This window comes from Penicillium malachiteum (genome assembly GCF_028827825.1).
Source record: "Penicillium malachiteum strain IBT 17515 chromosome Unknown utg000004l:1.0-4883003.0:1.0-4884900.0, whole genome shotgun sequence".
NCBI lineage: Eukaryota > Fungi > Ascomycota > Eurotiomycetes > Eurotiales > Aspergillaceae > Penicillium > Penicillium malachiteum.
In genome coordinates, this window is record NW_026643097.1 from 2,539,093 (window position 1) to 2,553,226 (window position 14,134).

The 14,134-nt window shown below is 48.2% G+C and overlaps 5 protein-coding genes across 5 annotated transcripts; 3 read left to right on the forward strand and 2 right to left on the reverse strand.

Annotated features, from left to right (window-relative positions):
- Nucleotides 1–483: 483 nt before the first annotated feature.
- N7483_009058 (TADA1 family protein) lies at nt 484–2,032 on the forward strand (the record flags this gene model as incomplete). Its single annotated transcript, XM_057092485.1, has 4 exons — nt 484–694; nt 824–1,098; nt 1,158–1,266; nt 1,365–2,032. 4 exons carry the CDS (start codon nt 484–486, stop codon nt 2,030–2,032), a joined length of 1,263 nt encoding a protein of 420 aa, XP_056943659.1.
- Nucleotides 2,033–3,213: 1,181 nt separating this feature from the next.
- N7483_009059 (U4/U6-U5 snRNP complex subunit PRP6) lies at nt 3,214–6,198 on the reverse strand (the record flags this gene model as incomplete). The annotated part of the gene is made up of 1 exon (XM_057092486.1): nt 3,214–6,198. The coding sequence occupies one exon, from the start codon at nt 6,196–6,198 to the stop codon at nt 3,214–3,216; it is 2,985 nt and encodes a 994-aa protein (XP_056943660.1).
- A 226-nt stretch (nt 6,199–6,424) lies between these two features.
- N7483_009060 (dimethyladenosine transferase) lies at nt 6,425–7,759 on the forward strand (the record flags this gene model as incomplete). The annotated part of the gene is made up of 4 exons (XM_057092487.1): nt 6,425–6,561; nt 6,624–6,879; nt 6,938–7,002; nt 7,084–7,759. The coding sequence occupies 4 exons, from the start codon at nt 6,425–6,427 to the stop codon at nt 7,757–7,759; spliced, it is 1,134 nt and encodes a 377-aa protein (XP_056943661.1).
- Nucleotides 7,760–7,817: 58 nt separating this feature from the next.
- On the reverse strand, nt 7,818–10,039 carry N7483_009061 (GTPase-activating protein GYP1; the record flags this gene model as incomplete). Its single annotated transcript, XM_057092488.1, has 8 exons — nt 7,818–7,982; nt 8,058–8,150; nt 8,207–9,087; nt 9,148–9,608; nt 9,651–9,788; nt 9,851–9,860; nt 9,931–9,946; nt 10,016–10,039. 8 exons carry the CDS (start codon nt 10,037–10,039, stop codon nt 7,818–7,820), a joined length of 1,788 nt encoding a protein of 595 aa, XP_056943662.1.
- Nucleotides 10,040–10,546: 507 nt separating this feature from the next.
- N7483_009062 (RNA-binding protein) lies at nt 10,547–13,607 on the forward strand (the record flags this gene model as incomplete). Its single annotated transcript, XM_057092489.1, has 6 exons — nt 10,547–10,590; nt 10,663–10,950; nt 12,041–12,081; nt 12,144–12,307; nt 12,384–13,412; nt 13,494–13,607. The coding sequence occupies 6 exons, from the start codon at nt 10,547–10,549 to the stop codon at nt 13,605–13,607; spliced, it is 1,680 nt and encodes a 559-aa protein (XP_056943663.1).
- Nucleotides 13,608–14,134: the final 527 nt, after the last annotated feature.

The following is a 14,134-nucleotide window of genomic DNA, read 5'->3' on the forward strand; positions in this document are numbered from 1 at the left end:
TTATGTAGTCGTCTATATGAATTATGGATGTTGTCAACTGGTGGTATCTATAGAACATTGACACCAGTTGGCTGATACTAGCTATAGTAGTCACTATCATGACATGGAAAAGGCCTCAGGGTACTTGTCGGTAGTAAAAGAATGTTTCACAGTTCTTCTCACAGTCTCAAGTTTCCATTCGAGTCCAAATCAACTCCTCAATTCACCTCGACCTTTCACCTCTCCAGTTGACCACATAGCTGTTTCGGGGAAGTGAAGGTGGTATCCGGCGGGGAGGGAACTTGAACCTCCAAGGCGGAAACCTACATCTTTCAACCCTTCCATCCTTTTTCTTCATCAATCCATCATCTCTTCTCAAGTTTCCATCCCGACTTCTTCGACTTCTCCCCTCATCTTTAGCCTCAATCTGATGAATGCCTAATCCCTCTCCATACCTGCCGCCCTTCGGCTTCGCCTTGTCGCACCCCTGCGAGTCCACCAGCCATGCAGATCGATCCGGCCGCCTTGAGTCGGACCGACTCGGGGTCAAATCCGGCTAAGAGTGCGACACCCAATGCCCCGACAACTGTGAAGTCGTCCAGAGCTCTCAACTCCGTCCCGCGACTCGACTTACAACATGCCTACACGGACCTCAAAGCCGCTATCGGAGATCAATGGGCTGAATACAAGGAATCGACCGCCTTCTTCCTACTAGGTATGAGCCTCATCACAATGCGCATAGGATCATTTCGGCTCCACCATATCCCTCTATTGTCTCAGAGATTGCCTTCTGGCCTAGAATTGAACTGTTTCATGCTGACCTCCTGACCTCTTGCCGAATCAGGTCACTATAACCAAAGTGAATACGCGTCGCGAGTCGACCATATCCTCTGCGCCGACCCCAAAACTGAACATCTACATAATAATTTCGTCTGCGCGATTCTCGGAAACCTCACGCGAGACCTCCCCGATCATGGTGTCGCAAACTGGGTTTCAGCTAACGATAAGCCCTCAGTGGTGTCGAAGCCGGTCTCCGGCGACGCTGCGGAGCAACGATTAAAGACGGAGGTTATGCATTTGCCCCCAAGAGATCGTCGACGACTCAAAGGAATTCCAGAGGTATGAGAGAGGAGAAATCCGTTTCCAGGCGGACGTAAATAACTAATGCATCCCTCTAGCGCGATCCCAACGATGTCACACCCAGTGAACTGGAGCTATATCACTTAGCAAAACAAATGAAGCTCCCAAGTCAAGTCCCAGCAAGCGCCGGTGGGCTAAACAAAACTAGTAAGGAAACATCACCCTCATCAAGATATGAACTGCGTCATCGCCCTTCGCGCACTCCCATACCCAGGAAGATCTAACAATCGCGCCCACTTATGTAGATTGGGAATTGGAAATCCGAAAACGATATGCGCAACCCCTCGCTGCTGAAACTGGTGAATTCCCCGATGCTGAATCGATTTATGCCCGTATGGTCCCCATGTGTTACGAAGAGTCCCTCCCAGGCGGTGCCGGACTCCCATGCGCCGAATTCATGGCGATTGCAACAGAAACGTTTGTGAAAGAAGCTCTTTCTGCGGTGTTTTCAAGAACTCGGTCCAATGGTCCCTCCGGTACGATTAACGGAATGATGATGCGCAAGTACCGACAGCAACTGGAGCGTGAAGAGCTGGCTTTCACACGTGGAGAAATTGTGAAGGATACTGCTACCGGTTTGCTCCCAGTTGAAGCCAGAGAAGCCAGTACTCGCAGACCTCTTGGTGTTCGAGATTTGCGATTAACTCTAGAACTCGGCACTGGTGTTCTAGGTCATATGCCTCTGATTATTGATCAGATCACGGGTGGGTATTTCGAAGATGAGCTGGAGACTGAAAAGCATGATCGCCTAGAGAATGGCGTTACTGAAGCAGTCGAGGTCAAGATGGCTGATGAGGATCCAATGGATATTGATGATATCGACGAGGTCCTGTCAGATTGGGAGGGTGGAACAACTACAGATCGAGATCAGTTGGGCTCCCTGCTTGATGACTGCTTATCTATGGCTGCTTGAACTGACTCACAACTCATTTTCTGTCTCACATCTTGACCTTCCTCTCTTTCCTCATCTCGGTCTGGCATCATCTTGTCAGATTATACTCTTCTTGTCCCCACATCTTCCTTCTCTTCCCCTCATTTCCAGTCACACATCTCCCTTTTTCTTTCTTCTCCTTTCTCAGTTCTCGGTCTTCGGCGGCGGGGAAAGGTAATGGCGTCTGGGAATTAACACAACGATTGTTGCGCCGAGCCACTGTGTGGCTCTTTCTCTTTCTATTAGCATGGGTTATGGAGTTCTTCAAAGATAGTCGACATGACCTCGGTCACGGCTCTTTGCTTTGTGCTTTCTCTTTTTTTCCCTTCTCTTATTCTTGTTCTTCATCCCCTCTGTGTGGGCGGTGCTGAACCTGCGATGTACAGTAGCCTTTCTGCGGATAAAGATGGGAGGCGAGTTTTTTTTATTAACAAATCGAAAAGCAGAAACGATGGTGATGGCATCTACTGGAAGTAGAGTGTTAAGCCTGTTCGATACCCATATGAATTTGATTGATGATTGAATTAGACTTGCTACTACAAGGTACAATATGTAGTACCAAACTAGTAGTTCTTTTCTATCAAACTTGATAACATCTCGGACTAGCTCTCAACCTTATAGTGTAACCTCAGGCTACCATGGATGAACTACATATCATGATGCTTGATTCAGGTTCTACTAGTAAAGGCGCCTAGGGTTAATTCGGCATACTAGCGACTACTACAAATTGAGTAAAGAACAACCTTGGAAGTGACCAGGCTTAAACCAGAACATGATACATCACTCTGTATGTACTCTTGCAATGGATACCAAAAGCGTTGCATTACATTAATGCTTGATACTAACTTGAACCCATTCGACTTCCTATAGGACAAGTCAAGTTCAAGATTAGGTCATACTACTACTACATCTGAATCAGACCACCATCTAACATGGATTTAAAGATACCGAAGATCGTAATAATAATATCTACCTCAAGTTAGAAATAGTATTTTGACAGAGCTGGCTTTACTAAGAAAGGGTTGTGGTAGAATTGGGTGTGTTATAGCAACGCCCTTGAACTATGCATTTCTCCATTATAGAAGGATCCCAACCTTGGAATTGAACGCCGCGTAGTAATACATCATAGATAAAATTTTAACAACGAAGGAAACATTGAAGACTCAATTGATCATGTTAGCAACAATCTTCAAGATCTCATCCGATGTCTTATACGCGTTGGTCGGGTCCTTAGCAATAGATTGCCACGCCTCGCCGTGCTTTGGTTCTGTCGAAATACACTTCGAGATCACATCCGATCGTTTGTCCTGGAAAATCAACATGTTAGTACCTGTGATGAATCTTTTACTGTGGCTGGAAGCAAAACGAACCTCTGTACCGTGTTGCATCAAGAACTTGTAGTACCAAGCCCACCCATCACCGTAGTCGCTATCTGAGACGATCGCCTTCTCGAACCAAGTCATCGCCTTTTCCAATCGTCGCTCGCCCCAGAAAATTCGCGCAACAGTGATAAACAAGATCGGGTCGTTATCAACCTTCTTAATAGCCTCCAGACTACGAGCCTTGCGCTGAGCGCGAGGTTCAAGGTGCCAGATGCTTTCACTCCAGAGTAACCCTGAAGCAGGCACCTCTTGTAGCGCCTTAGCCATTAGAACCTTAGCCTGAGCAATGTTGTTCGCTCGGCGTTCCACACGCACACTCTCTGTCCAGAGCTCAGCGCTCTTGGGAACGGCCAAACGAGCTCGATCAAGAACTGATCGAGCACGAACAACAGCACCGGCGAGCTCTTCCAGTCGAGAAGCGAGTAGCCACAATGCCACGGACTTTGAGCACGCACGAGTTCCTGTTCCATATGCCTCCCGTGCCTGTGGGAACTTCTTCTGTGCTTCGTATATCTGTCCCTTCATCATCCAAAGCTTGTCAGCCTTGGGGTATAGCTGCAATCCTTGGTTGACGAGGTCCAAGGCGTCGTCCGTGTTGCCGAGTTGCCGCTCAAATGCAACACTCTTCATCCAGACACGATCCGTTCCGGCCTCACAACGTGCAGTGGCCAGCAGTTCTCGTGCTTGGTCAGTTTGTTTAGCATCTGCCTCGAGCTTAACGGCGGCAAGCCAAATATCTTCGTTGTTGGGGTTCTGGTTGAATGCTCGGCCAAGAACTCGTCGCGCATCGTCGATTTCTCCAGACTGCCATTTTTCTTTCGCGAGTTGTAGCCAGAGCTCCTCGCTTTGGGGACAGGCCTCAACGGCCTTTCCGAGCACCTGCCATAGAGCTTCCTTGTCACCGTGGTTGCGCTCTAAATCAGCAGCAGCAAGCCAGATCGATCGTCGGTTAATGAACACTCGCAAGGCGTATGCGTAAATGGCTCGTGCGGTTTCATATTTGCCTCGTGCAATACTGGACTTTGCATCGTCCATCCAAATATCCTTGCGGTCATCGTCTTCATCGAGTCCCCATCCAAGTGTTTCGCGGATGATGGCTCCACAGGTGAGAATAGCGCCTTCATCTTCGCATCGCTCGGCCTCTGAAATCCATTCCTCTCGTTTTAACATGGCGTTTTCACGAGCAAGAGATTGGATAGCACGCTTCATAACATTGATTTTTTCAAAAGTACCCATCTGCTCCTGGAGACGAGCTGCAGCAATCCAGATTTCATGACTAGCGGGAACAGCTTTACGGGCTGCGTTCAAAACCTTCTGTGCATTCTCTGGGGTCTCCAATCGAGCAAGGGCCAGCCATAGCTCCACTGAAAGAGGAATCATCTCCACGGCCTTAGCCAGAAGGAGACGTGCATCTGCGGGATCGTCCTCCAGATTCACAGCTTCCTTCCAAATCTGAACTGACTGAGGAATATGGAGAATAGCCTGTCTCAGTACATTCTTCTTAGCTCGAAGATCGGTTTCAAGTTTCATAGCCTCAGTCCAAAGTCTGGTGGAGTGGTCATTATTCTTGATAGCGTTTGCTGCAATGACCTTTGCGTTGTGTCCTTCATTAAGTCGAATGTTCTCCAACCATCCATCTTCGCTCTTCGGGCATAGTTCACAACCCTTGGCAATGATATTCCTGGCCGCTACGATACGACCTGCAAGTTCTTCTAGACGAGCAAGCGCAATCCATCCAGGAGCATGCTTGGGATTGGTCTTGGTGACAGATTCCAGGAGAACGCGAACTCGCTTGATATCGCCAACTTCGACTTCTCCCGCCTTGAGCTCGGACTGAGTGAGGCTGGTTAGATAACCCTTAGGGTCAATACTAGTCGCACTGCCTGAGGTGGTACTCTCAGCACCTGATCCAAGCGCCGCCTGGTCCAGCCTCACTTTCAATACCTTATCACGCGCTGCACCGATGTCTGCGAAGTTGGTCATAGTTCCATCAGCGCTCTCTTCGTCACCGGCCGGAGCTCCATCTTCGGCGACGGTGGTATCAAACTGTGCTGAATCTCTGGCACCCGCAATAACGCTATCAGGCACGGCGTAGAATCGTTGTCGCAAGTTCTGCTTGGCTCGTCGGTTCTTGCCGGTCAAATCACCGACCTCGGGGAGGTTGGCCCAATCTTCTTCTGAGACTGCGGCGAGCGATCGCTTCAAGTCGGCGAATTGTTGTTGAATCTTCGGGTTCTTTCGTTCGTAGTCTTCACGTTCTTGTTGCTCTCGGGCTTCCCTGTAGGTGGCGAGCGATTCACGTCGGTATTCTATCCAAACAACCGGGGCTTTGCCCGATGAACAAGATGATACTTGTAATGAGGTTGAGGGGAATTTAACTAACCTTCGAATCTTCCGACGTCTATCCATCTTCTCATCTACCTCTTGGTAGATGCGATCCGCCTCATCATCCTCCTGGTCGAACTGACCATAGGCAAAGAGTCCAGTCTCATTATCTGGATCCTGGAAGCGCTCATCGTCCTCCTCATCTGCTTTATCCTCTTTCCCTCCCTTTTCTCGTGATTGATTTCCGTAAGCAGTGGGCGCAGCAGCTCCGAGAAGCTGAGCTCGCTTTGTCAAAGCGGCTTGAATCTGCTCGGGTGTTGGGCCTTCGCGCGCAGGTCCCAGGTCAGACCGCGTGGTGAAACCGGTCGCACCACGACCCAGACCGGCAACATAGTTCTCCGGAGCCTGTTGGCTAAGAAAATCCTTGCGTCCAGACGCCATGATGGACTCGGAGAGCTAGAAGATGTGGGTTAGGAAGACAAGCATTAAGGCGGGTTTCACCGTAGAAAAGTAGATCCGGAGCCGATAATCTTATCGCAGAAAAAAAAGTTGCCCACAGTGACATCGTTCCCCTCAGCTCTAAGTCTTCGGTCTTCTTCTCCGAATTTGGACTTTTCAACTACATTGAACGTTCTTGACGACAGAGAATTACTGTTGTCGTTTCAAAATGCCCAAAGTCAAGCCCCAGAAGCGCAATAATGCGCATGCTGATGCGGCCGCAAAGACCCAGGCGGCTCACAGTATCTTCAAGATGAACACAGATATCGGTCAACACGTTTTGAAAAACCCCGGTATTGCAGAGCAGTAAGTCTCAGCGCTAGCTCACTCATAGGGGAAATCTTTCTAATCATAACTCTTTCTAATAGAATTGTCAACAAAGCCGACCTCAAGCAAAGTGATATCGTCCTCGAAATCGGTCCCGGAACTGGAAACTTGACGGCAAAGATCTTGGAGCAAGCAAAGAAGGTCATCGCGGTGGAATTGGATCCTCGAATGGCGGCTGAAGTCACCAAGCGTTTCCAGGGTACTCCTGCTCAGAAGCGTCTGGAGGTGATTCTTGGAGATGTCATGAAGACTGAACTTCCATACTTCGATGTCTGCATTAGCAACACACCCTACCAGGTATGCATTGTTGCTCACAAGACTCCATGGATGCTTCATGTTACTGACAGTTTTATAGATTTCTTCTCCCCTTACATTCAAGCTATTGGCTACACTGCCTGCTCCTCGCACATGCGTTCTCATGTGAGTTATTACTATTAGTCCAATTCCTGTTGGGCAATACGCATCTATTAGTTGATATACTGACATACGTTCCTTATTTAGGTTCCAACGTGAATTCGCTTTGCGTCTGTTTGCTAAGCCCGGTGACAAACTCTACAGTCGACTTTCTGTCAACGCGCAAATGTGGGCGAAGATTGATCACATTATGAAGGTCGGTAAAAACAACTTCAAACCTCCACCCTTGGTCGAGTCCAGTGTCATTCGCATGGTTCCCAAGGTCCCTCGACCACAAATCAACTATGAGGAATGGGATGGTCTCTTGCGCATTGCATTCGTTCGTAAGAACAAGACATTGCGAGCCAGTTTCCTCGGTACCACCAGTGTCATGACTTTGCTGGAGGCGAATTACCGGACCTGGTGTGCCCAGCACGATATCCCAGTGGAGGACGGTCCCGTTGAAGATGCCGACGGTGACACCATGGATATGGGTCAAGAACAAGAGATGGAGGAAGGAGCGGACGAGGTCATGGAAATGGACGACGATGATGATGTCCCAGATTTCTTCAAAGAGGAGACCAATGCTCGTCTCCAGCAAGCACTCAACACCAAAACTCCGCGAAAGAAGCGCGGGAAGGTTGGCGAGTTGGTGCGCGAAAAGGTGCGCCAGGTTTTGGAAGATGAAACTTGTCTGGCCGACAAGCGCGCAAGAATGTGTGATGAGAACGAATTTTTGAAAATGCTGTGGGCCTTCAACCAAAAGGGAATCCATTTCAACTGATCGTGCTAAGGTCTCCCTCTTCCCCGGGGCAGTCCGGAATGACGAATTATGATTACTATCAATAAAAGATACCATTTTCAGGAGGCAAGTCGCCAGCTGGTCGAAGATGAGCGGCAGAATCTTGGAACAGACTTTGCCAGATGAAGGCTTCGCTCAATAAGAGCTCGATGTCTTTTTCAGTCCAATCTTTCGTTGGTAGTGCTTGGAGGAACATCATCACCTCCTACTCAATAATTAGAATCTTCAAAACTTCATCGTGTATAGTACAATGCAAAAAAGAAAAGCGACAATCACTTACCTGGAAGTCCATCTTGACCAATTGGTCCGTCCATTTGACTAGGAAAGCAGCACATACGTAAAGATGGAATCGTGAGAAGCCCTGCTCCTCGGCCTAGTAGGAGAAATATCAGTACCATATATGATCAGATCAAAAGGGATGGTGCATACCATGTATGTATCCCACATGCGTATTGTGTTCCTGATGTTCATTTCCCGCATGAGTAAACAATTCATCCAACGAAAACTGAACTGCATGAATTCGACGCCCTCTTGTTCGAGGTGTTTGGCCAGGGCCGAGTCAATGCGCTTTGTCAAGTCACGCAGTGCACGAACTTGTCGATGAATACCTGGTTGTGCATAGATATAGTTGTCCTGAATTCCATCCAGGAGCTTGGTCAGACACCAGAATGTATCTGCTTCGACCGCATCCAGCACACTACGGGGTAACTGGCCCGGATCCATGCCCTCTTCAACATTGAGATCTGTGATGTATTCTCCCAAGAAAACTTGCCAGAATGGCGTCACCAAGTCATTGATACCTTGAACGTAACCACTGGCTGGATGACGAATAGCCCACACATACAGGATGCGCTCCAAGGATCGCTGTGTCGCCTCGTACCCATATAGTGGAATATGAGGACTTGTTCGTGGCACATCAATACTGATCTGATGCCATACTGCCTCATCCAGACCTCTGCCACGCCCCGTGCTCGAAGCTGGTGGATTTGAAGCCGCCCCACTTCCGCGTTCGAATGCCTGTCTGACTCCATCCAGATATTCTTTGCGTTTGCGCTCCAGTGTAGAGATTCGTCTTTCACTGTTCGGAGGTAGATAACCAAGTAAAAGCTTCCACGTCATGGGCCGGACTTCCTCTGGCACTCCAGACCAGGCCAAGTCCCGAAGTTCAGTGAGAGAGACAGTGCTGGCCTGGAGAATGCGCTTGAACTTATTTATCCGTGATATACGACTCGAATGGATTTCCCTTTCTTTGGGAGACGCATTCGTAGGTGGCGCGGTGTGACTGATAAGATTCAACGCGTTTGCAGGATCTAAGTCGCAATGTCAGCCATCCCTCTTCCACGTAATTAATTCTTCAATGGCACTCGAACCTTGCAGGATATCTTTATACTGCGGACGGAGAATCTTCCCCTCACTCTTTCGCGCTGTGGGATACATGGGGGTGCCCCGTTCCTCGGCTATGTCTGCACTGTTTGCTCGTTGCCGGTTGCTAGATGAGAGTCCGAATCCAAGGGAACCAGGATTCCCTCCTATACTCCCACTGGGAGTTATATTCTTGGATTTTTTGGAAGACGATCCCTTCTTCCTTCGCATGCTTGCCAGGCTTGGAAGCCCAAATTCGTCCTCATCATCATCATACACAATTTCGTCATTATCATCTTCATCGTCTTCAGTTGGATCATGACTCCACTCATCCACACCCGAGGTCATGATGGCGTATGGTGCTCGTGGAGGGGAGGCGACGTTTCCAGATCGGTGAGCTAAATGCGAGGGCGCATTGGTGGCGGACGGCTTCGGGGGCGTTCTGGGGCGGGAGTGGGACGATGTGCCTCTGTCAGAAAGTTTATTATCAGCTTATGAATAATTCACTGACTTGTAGACAGGGAAGACTGACTGTAGAATATTGGCATGGGAGTATGAAGCCCCAACCACGGTGTTCTGACCATAAAGCTTCGAGGATGACTGATTCAGGGATACGGATCGGCTAGACCAGAAAGGAGACTCTGCACGTCTTGAATGACCATTAGTTAGCCTATTAAATGGTCAAGTATGAAGATAATCGGCTGGACATACTCAGAATTGTCTGTAACAGCAATCAAGTTGAGCTATGTTAGCTATGGACCCTGAATGAAACCGTGGCGGGGAATACGAACCAACTTGAACCATTTCCTATGCACACATAATCAGTATGATACAAATTGAGTCAATAGGGAAGAAATAAATCCCAGAAAGACCTACCTGTTGCCCTTTCTTATTGGTCATGGCGACTTCCTGAGTTGATGAGAGTGTCGCGCTCTGTAGTTTTAGCGGAGGTTGAATGCGGGGCGGCCCAGCAATGGTGTTGTTAGTAGTTAGTCTCCTCCTGCGGAGTTGATCTAAATCAGCAGGACATATCGGGTCTTTCCTGCAATTCAAAGCAAACTGAATGTTTCATATGACAAACTATTCTCAATGCAATTGAAATAAAGCAAATCCGATGAAGAATTGATCTTGTTCAAGGTTGAGACAGACTCAGACAGTAGTTTCCTATATAGTTCCTGCAACTTGGGCTTCGCATAACCGGCGAAATACGGCAGAATAATTTGATAATTAGTGACCGCCTAAGATCCCAAGGTTCAACCTTCACTTCGCCAACTCTCTTCTCTTCATTACTGCGTCTCCTTTAAAACGGATTTTGCGCTTTCTCAATATTCACGCTCTTGGTTGTAATAATTGGGCTCGCCATTGTCTCTTTTCTAACCTAGCTTCAACCTTACAAATCTGTGCGCCATGGCTGAACAGGAGGAACTGGAAGATGATCTCTTCGCTGACCTGTATGACACTTCAATTACTTCTACGAACAATACTTGTCTCGGTTACTGACTTTTTGGTTTCTTCCTTTCTAGCTATGATGCTGATGAATCTACTGCTCGTACCACATCTGCCGTACAGGCCCCCAAGCCCGCTGAGCCAGCTGCCCCTGCAGTAGCTCCTGCACAGCCAGCACCAGAGTCAATTCCTCAGAGCTACGAGACTTCACCCGTTGACACATATGTGACTCAAATGCCACAGCAGCAGCAACATCAGAGTTATGGTGGAGATTACCAGAATGGCTCTGAGGGCGCTTACGGCAACCCCGCAGCAGTCGCCCCCGCAGACAACGAGTCTCACGGCACAGGAATTAAGGAAGATGGGTAAGTCTATTATGCCTTTTTGTTTATTTGATCCATTCTTTTAGATTTTGGGTATCTGGCTCTGGCTGTGAATATGTTTGAGTGGCATTGATTGCTATGTCTTTCTTTTTTTTTTTCCAAAAAAACAAACAAATGCGCATACTCCCGTGAAGAAATTATGGAGGTCTGCACTTCGGTTACTTGTCGGCCTACTTGATCTTGGGAGAGCTGATGAATTGGGGTCTCTTATCTACTCGGCATCCAAATGTGAAGGGCTGGATGGTGTTTTCGTGGACATCTTTCGGAGAAACTTGGGAGGTTCAGCTCCCTATCATCGTCACGGCTTTTTATGCTCAGTCTTCGGAGCTCGCTATCAGACAGGGACGGCCAGAACAAGAAAAACAAGAATATGAGACAGGTCTCTTCAAACTCTCTTATCTGGAGGAAAATGGGCCTAGCAGCTGCACATCTTTGGCATCTCTACGAGAAGTTTGTTACGAGCGACCATATATAGTACAGCGGATACTATATAGCTTCTTGTCGATATACGTTGATAGAACAGAGCAAGAAGTAGCAACGCTGTCTGATGCCAGTTTTATCAAGCCCGAGGTAGCTTGGGGATTCTGTTAGACAGACACACATTCTCCCCCAAGTTGGAGACCAGAGAGACAGTGATAATTCACTTATTACGCCTTCTATCTTCGCCCTTTCGCCTTCTATCTTGCTCGCTCTTCCCGAATCATGAAACATGAAGCCCTACAAAAAAGAAAAAGAAATCCAGAAAGAGAATACCCAGACGAGGAGGATTCCGTGATCTCCGGTTCCAGGCTTGTGTAAACCAGGTGGAATGGATTATGCTTGTCTGTGCGGTGGTGGCCGTATTTCATCATTTCGCTTCGTCGGCTTCTGCAAACATTGAAAGACCATGGAACTCCAGAGAGTTCTGCATTTAGCTGTATTGAAGAATAGCAGCCTAGCGCCAGCCAGCTCCTTAGCCAGAGCCTGTACCCAAAATACTGTTTCTTTCTATTGCGCCGTGGCATTATTTTGTCCCCAATGCGGTTGACATTATGGGTGGGGTATACATCATGATACTAACCGCTATGTATAGGAAAATGTTTATTGGAGGTTTGAACTGGGAAACCACAGATCGTATGTACCTCTATGAAGCAGAAATATATGGAACTCTCCCACCTAACTTGTTCCCAAAACAGAATCCCTCCGGGATTATTTCTCCCAGTTCGGTGAGGTGCAGGAGTGTACCGTAATGCGTGATAGCGCCACTGGTCGCTCGCGTGGTTTCGGTTTCTTAACTTTCCGTGACCCTAAGACCGTGAACACTGTTATGGTTAAAGAACATTACTTGGATGGCAAGATTGTAAGCTGCCCCTTAAGTCTTGGTTTATATAAATCACATGTGCGGTGCGGTGGTAACTCACAGTTTCCTCTTTCAGATCGACCCCAAGCGCGCCATTCCCCGCGATGAGCAAGAGAAGACCAGTAAGATTTTTGTTGGTGGTGTCAGCCAGGAGGCTACGGAACAAGACTTCAAGCATTTCTTCATGCAATTCGGACGTGTTGTTGACGCAACTCTCATGATTGACAAGGATACTGGTCGCCCTCGTGGATTCGGATTCGTGACGTTTGACAGTGAGACTGCGGTGGAAAATGCACTTTCCCGGCCCTTGGAGATCCTAGGCAAGACCATCGAAGTGAAGAAGGCTCAGCCTCGTGGTAATCTCCGCGATGAAGACCGTGGTGGTCGCCGAGGTGGTCGTGAGGGAGGATACCGCGACATGAATAACGGCAACGGTAGCGGTGGCGGTGGTGGTGGAGGTGGAAGTCACGGAGGAGACCAGCAGCAGGGAGGTCAACAAGCCGGCGGAATGACTCCTCAGATGATGGCTCAATACTGGCAACGCATGCAGCAATACTTCGCCATGATGCAGCAACAGATGGCTATGGCTGGTCAGGGTCAGGGTATGCCTGCCGGTATGCCTGCTGGTATGCCAATGGGCGGAATGAACCCAGCTATGATGCAGCAGATGCAACAAATGCAAATGCAGCAGATGAAGGGTCAACCACAAGGCACCATGAGTCCTGGCCCCCAGAGTCCCGGTTCTCAGCAAGCAAGCATGCCAAACATGATGAACCCAGCTATGATGCAACAGATGCAATCTCAGGCTCAGGCTGCCGGTAATTCCGGAGGTGCTAGTCCTGGCCCTAACGCGGCCTATAACCGTCAGCCCAGCAATGCTGGTGTCGGTGGTGTCGGTGGTCCAGGTTACAATGCGCAGGAACAGATTGCCTTCGAACAACAGAAGTATGAACAACAGCAACAGGCTCGTCGTCATGTTGAGAACCGTGCTTTCTCTCCTTACCAACAGGGTGGTCCTACTTCCTGGGAAGGAATGTACGATGAGGTCCCTCAGCCTAATATCCCCTCCGGTCCCCAGGGTATGTTCTCTTTTACAATGGATACTGTGTTTTCTCATAGATCCACCCTTTTATGCAGTTCTTGAACTAACTTCCCTATTGACGCAGGCTCTACCCCTCAACCCCAGAGCACCGCTCCTGCTAATGCCCCTACTGGTCCTCGCAATGCCGGTAAGCCTGGTGCGAACTACCGAGGTGGTGGCCGTGGAGGACATCGTGGTTTCCACCCCTATTCTCGTTGATATCGCATTCATGCATTTGGCTTCCTTTTTTTCCTTTCTCATTTTGTGTCTTTTTTTCCTTATGGATCATTTTCAAGCAGATTTTTTTCGGAATGTATTCTTCGAGTTGATGACTTGAGTGCTATGTCTCCAAGTCTTCATGGACGGGCGTGGTTTTTTGCGGTTTAGTTTCCCCTTGGGTTTTCTGCTTCCCAGGTTCAAATGTTGTCGTGCTTTAAATTGGTTCTTATCAAAATGATCAAATTTTCTACTAAGACTACTAGTAAATGGTGGTGTTCTCTATCTATAAAGATGTACAAGAATGAGAAGTTTTTTTTCACAACTGCAAAATGGAAAGAAATGACAAACGCTGAAAATGAGAAAGAATGTTCAAGTTAAGATCCGTAACTGGAGCGTGTGAGAAAGATGAGGATATATAGGTAGAAGGAATGTTATGCGCCGAACATCCAATGGGGAATAAAACCACCATTCGAACAACGCTAAGCGAAGTCAATACAAGAAGGACCCTCGGGTAGAAGGAACGAAAT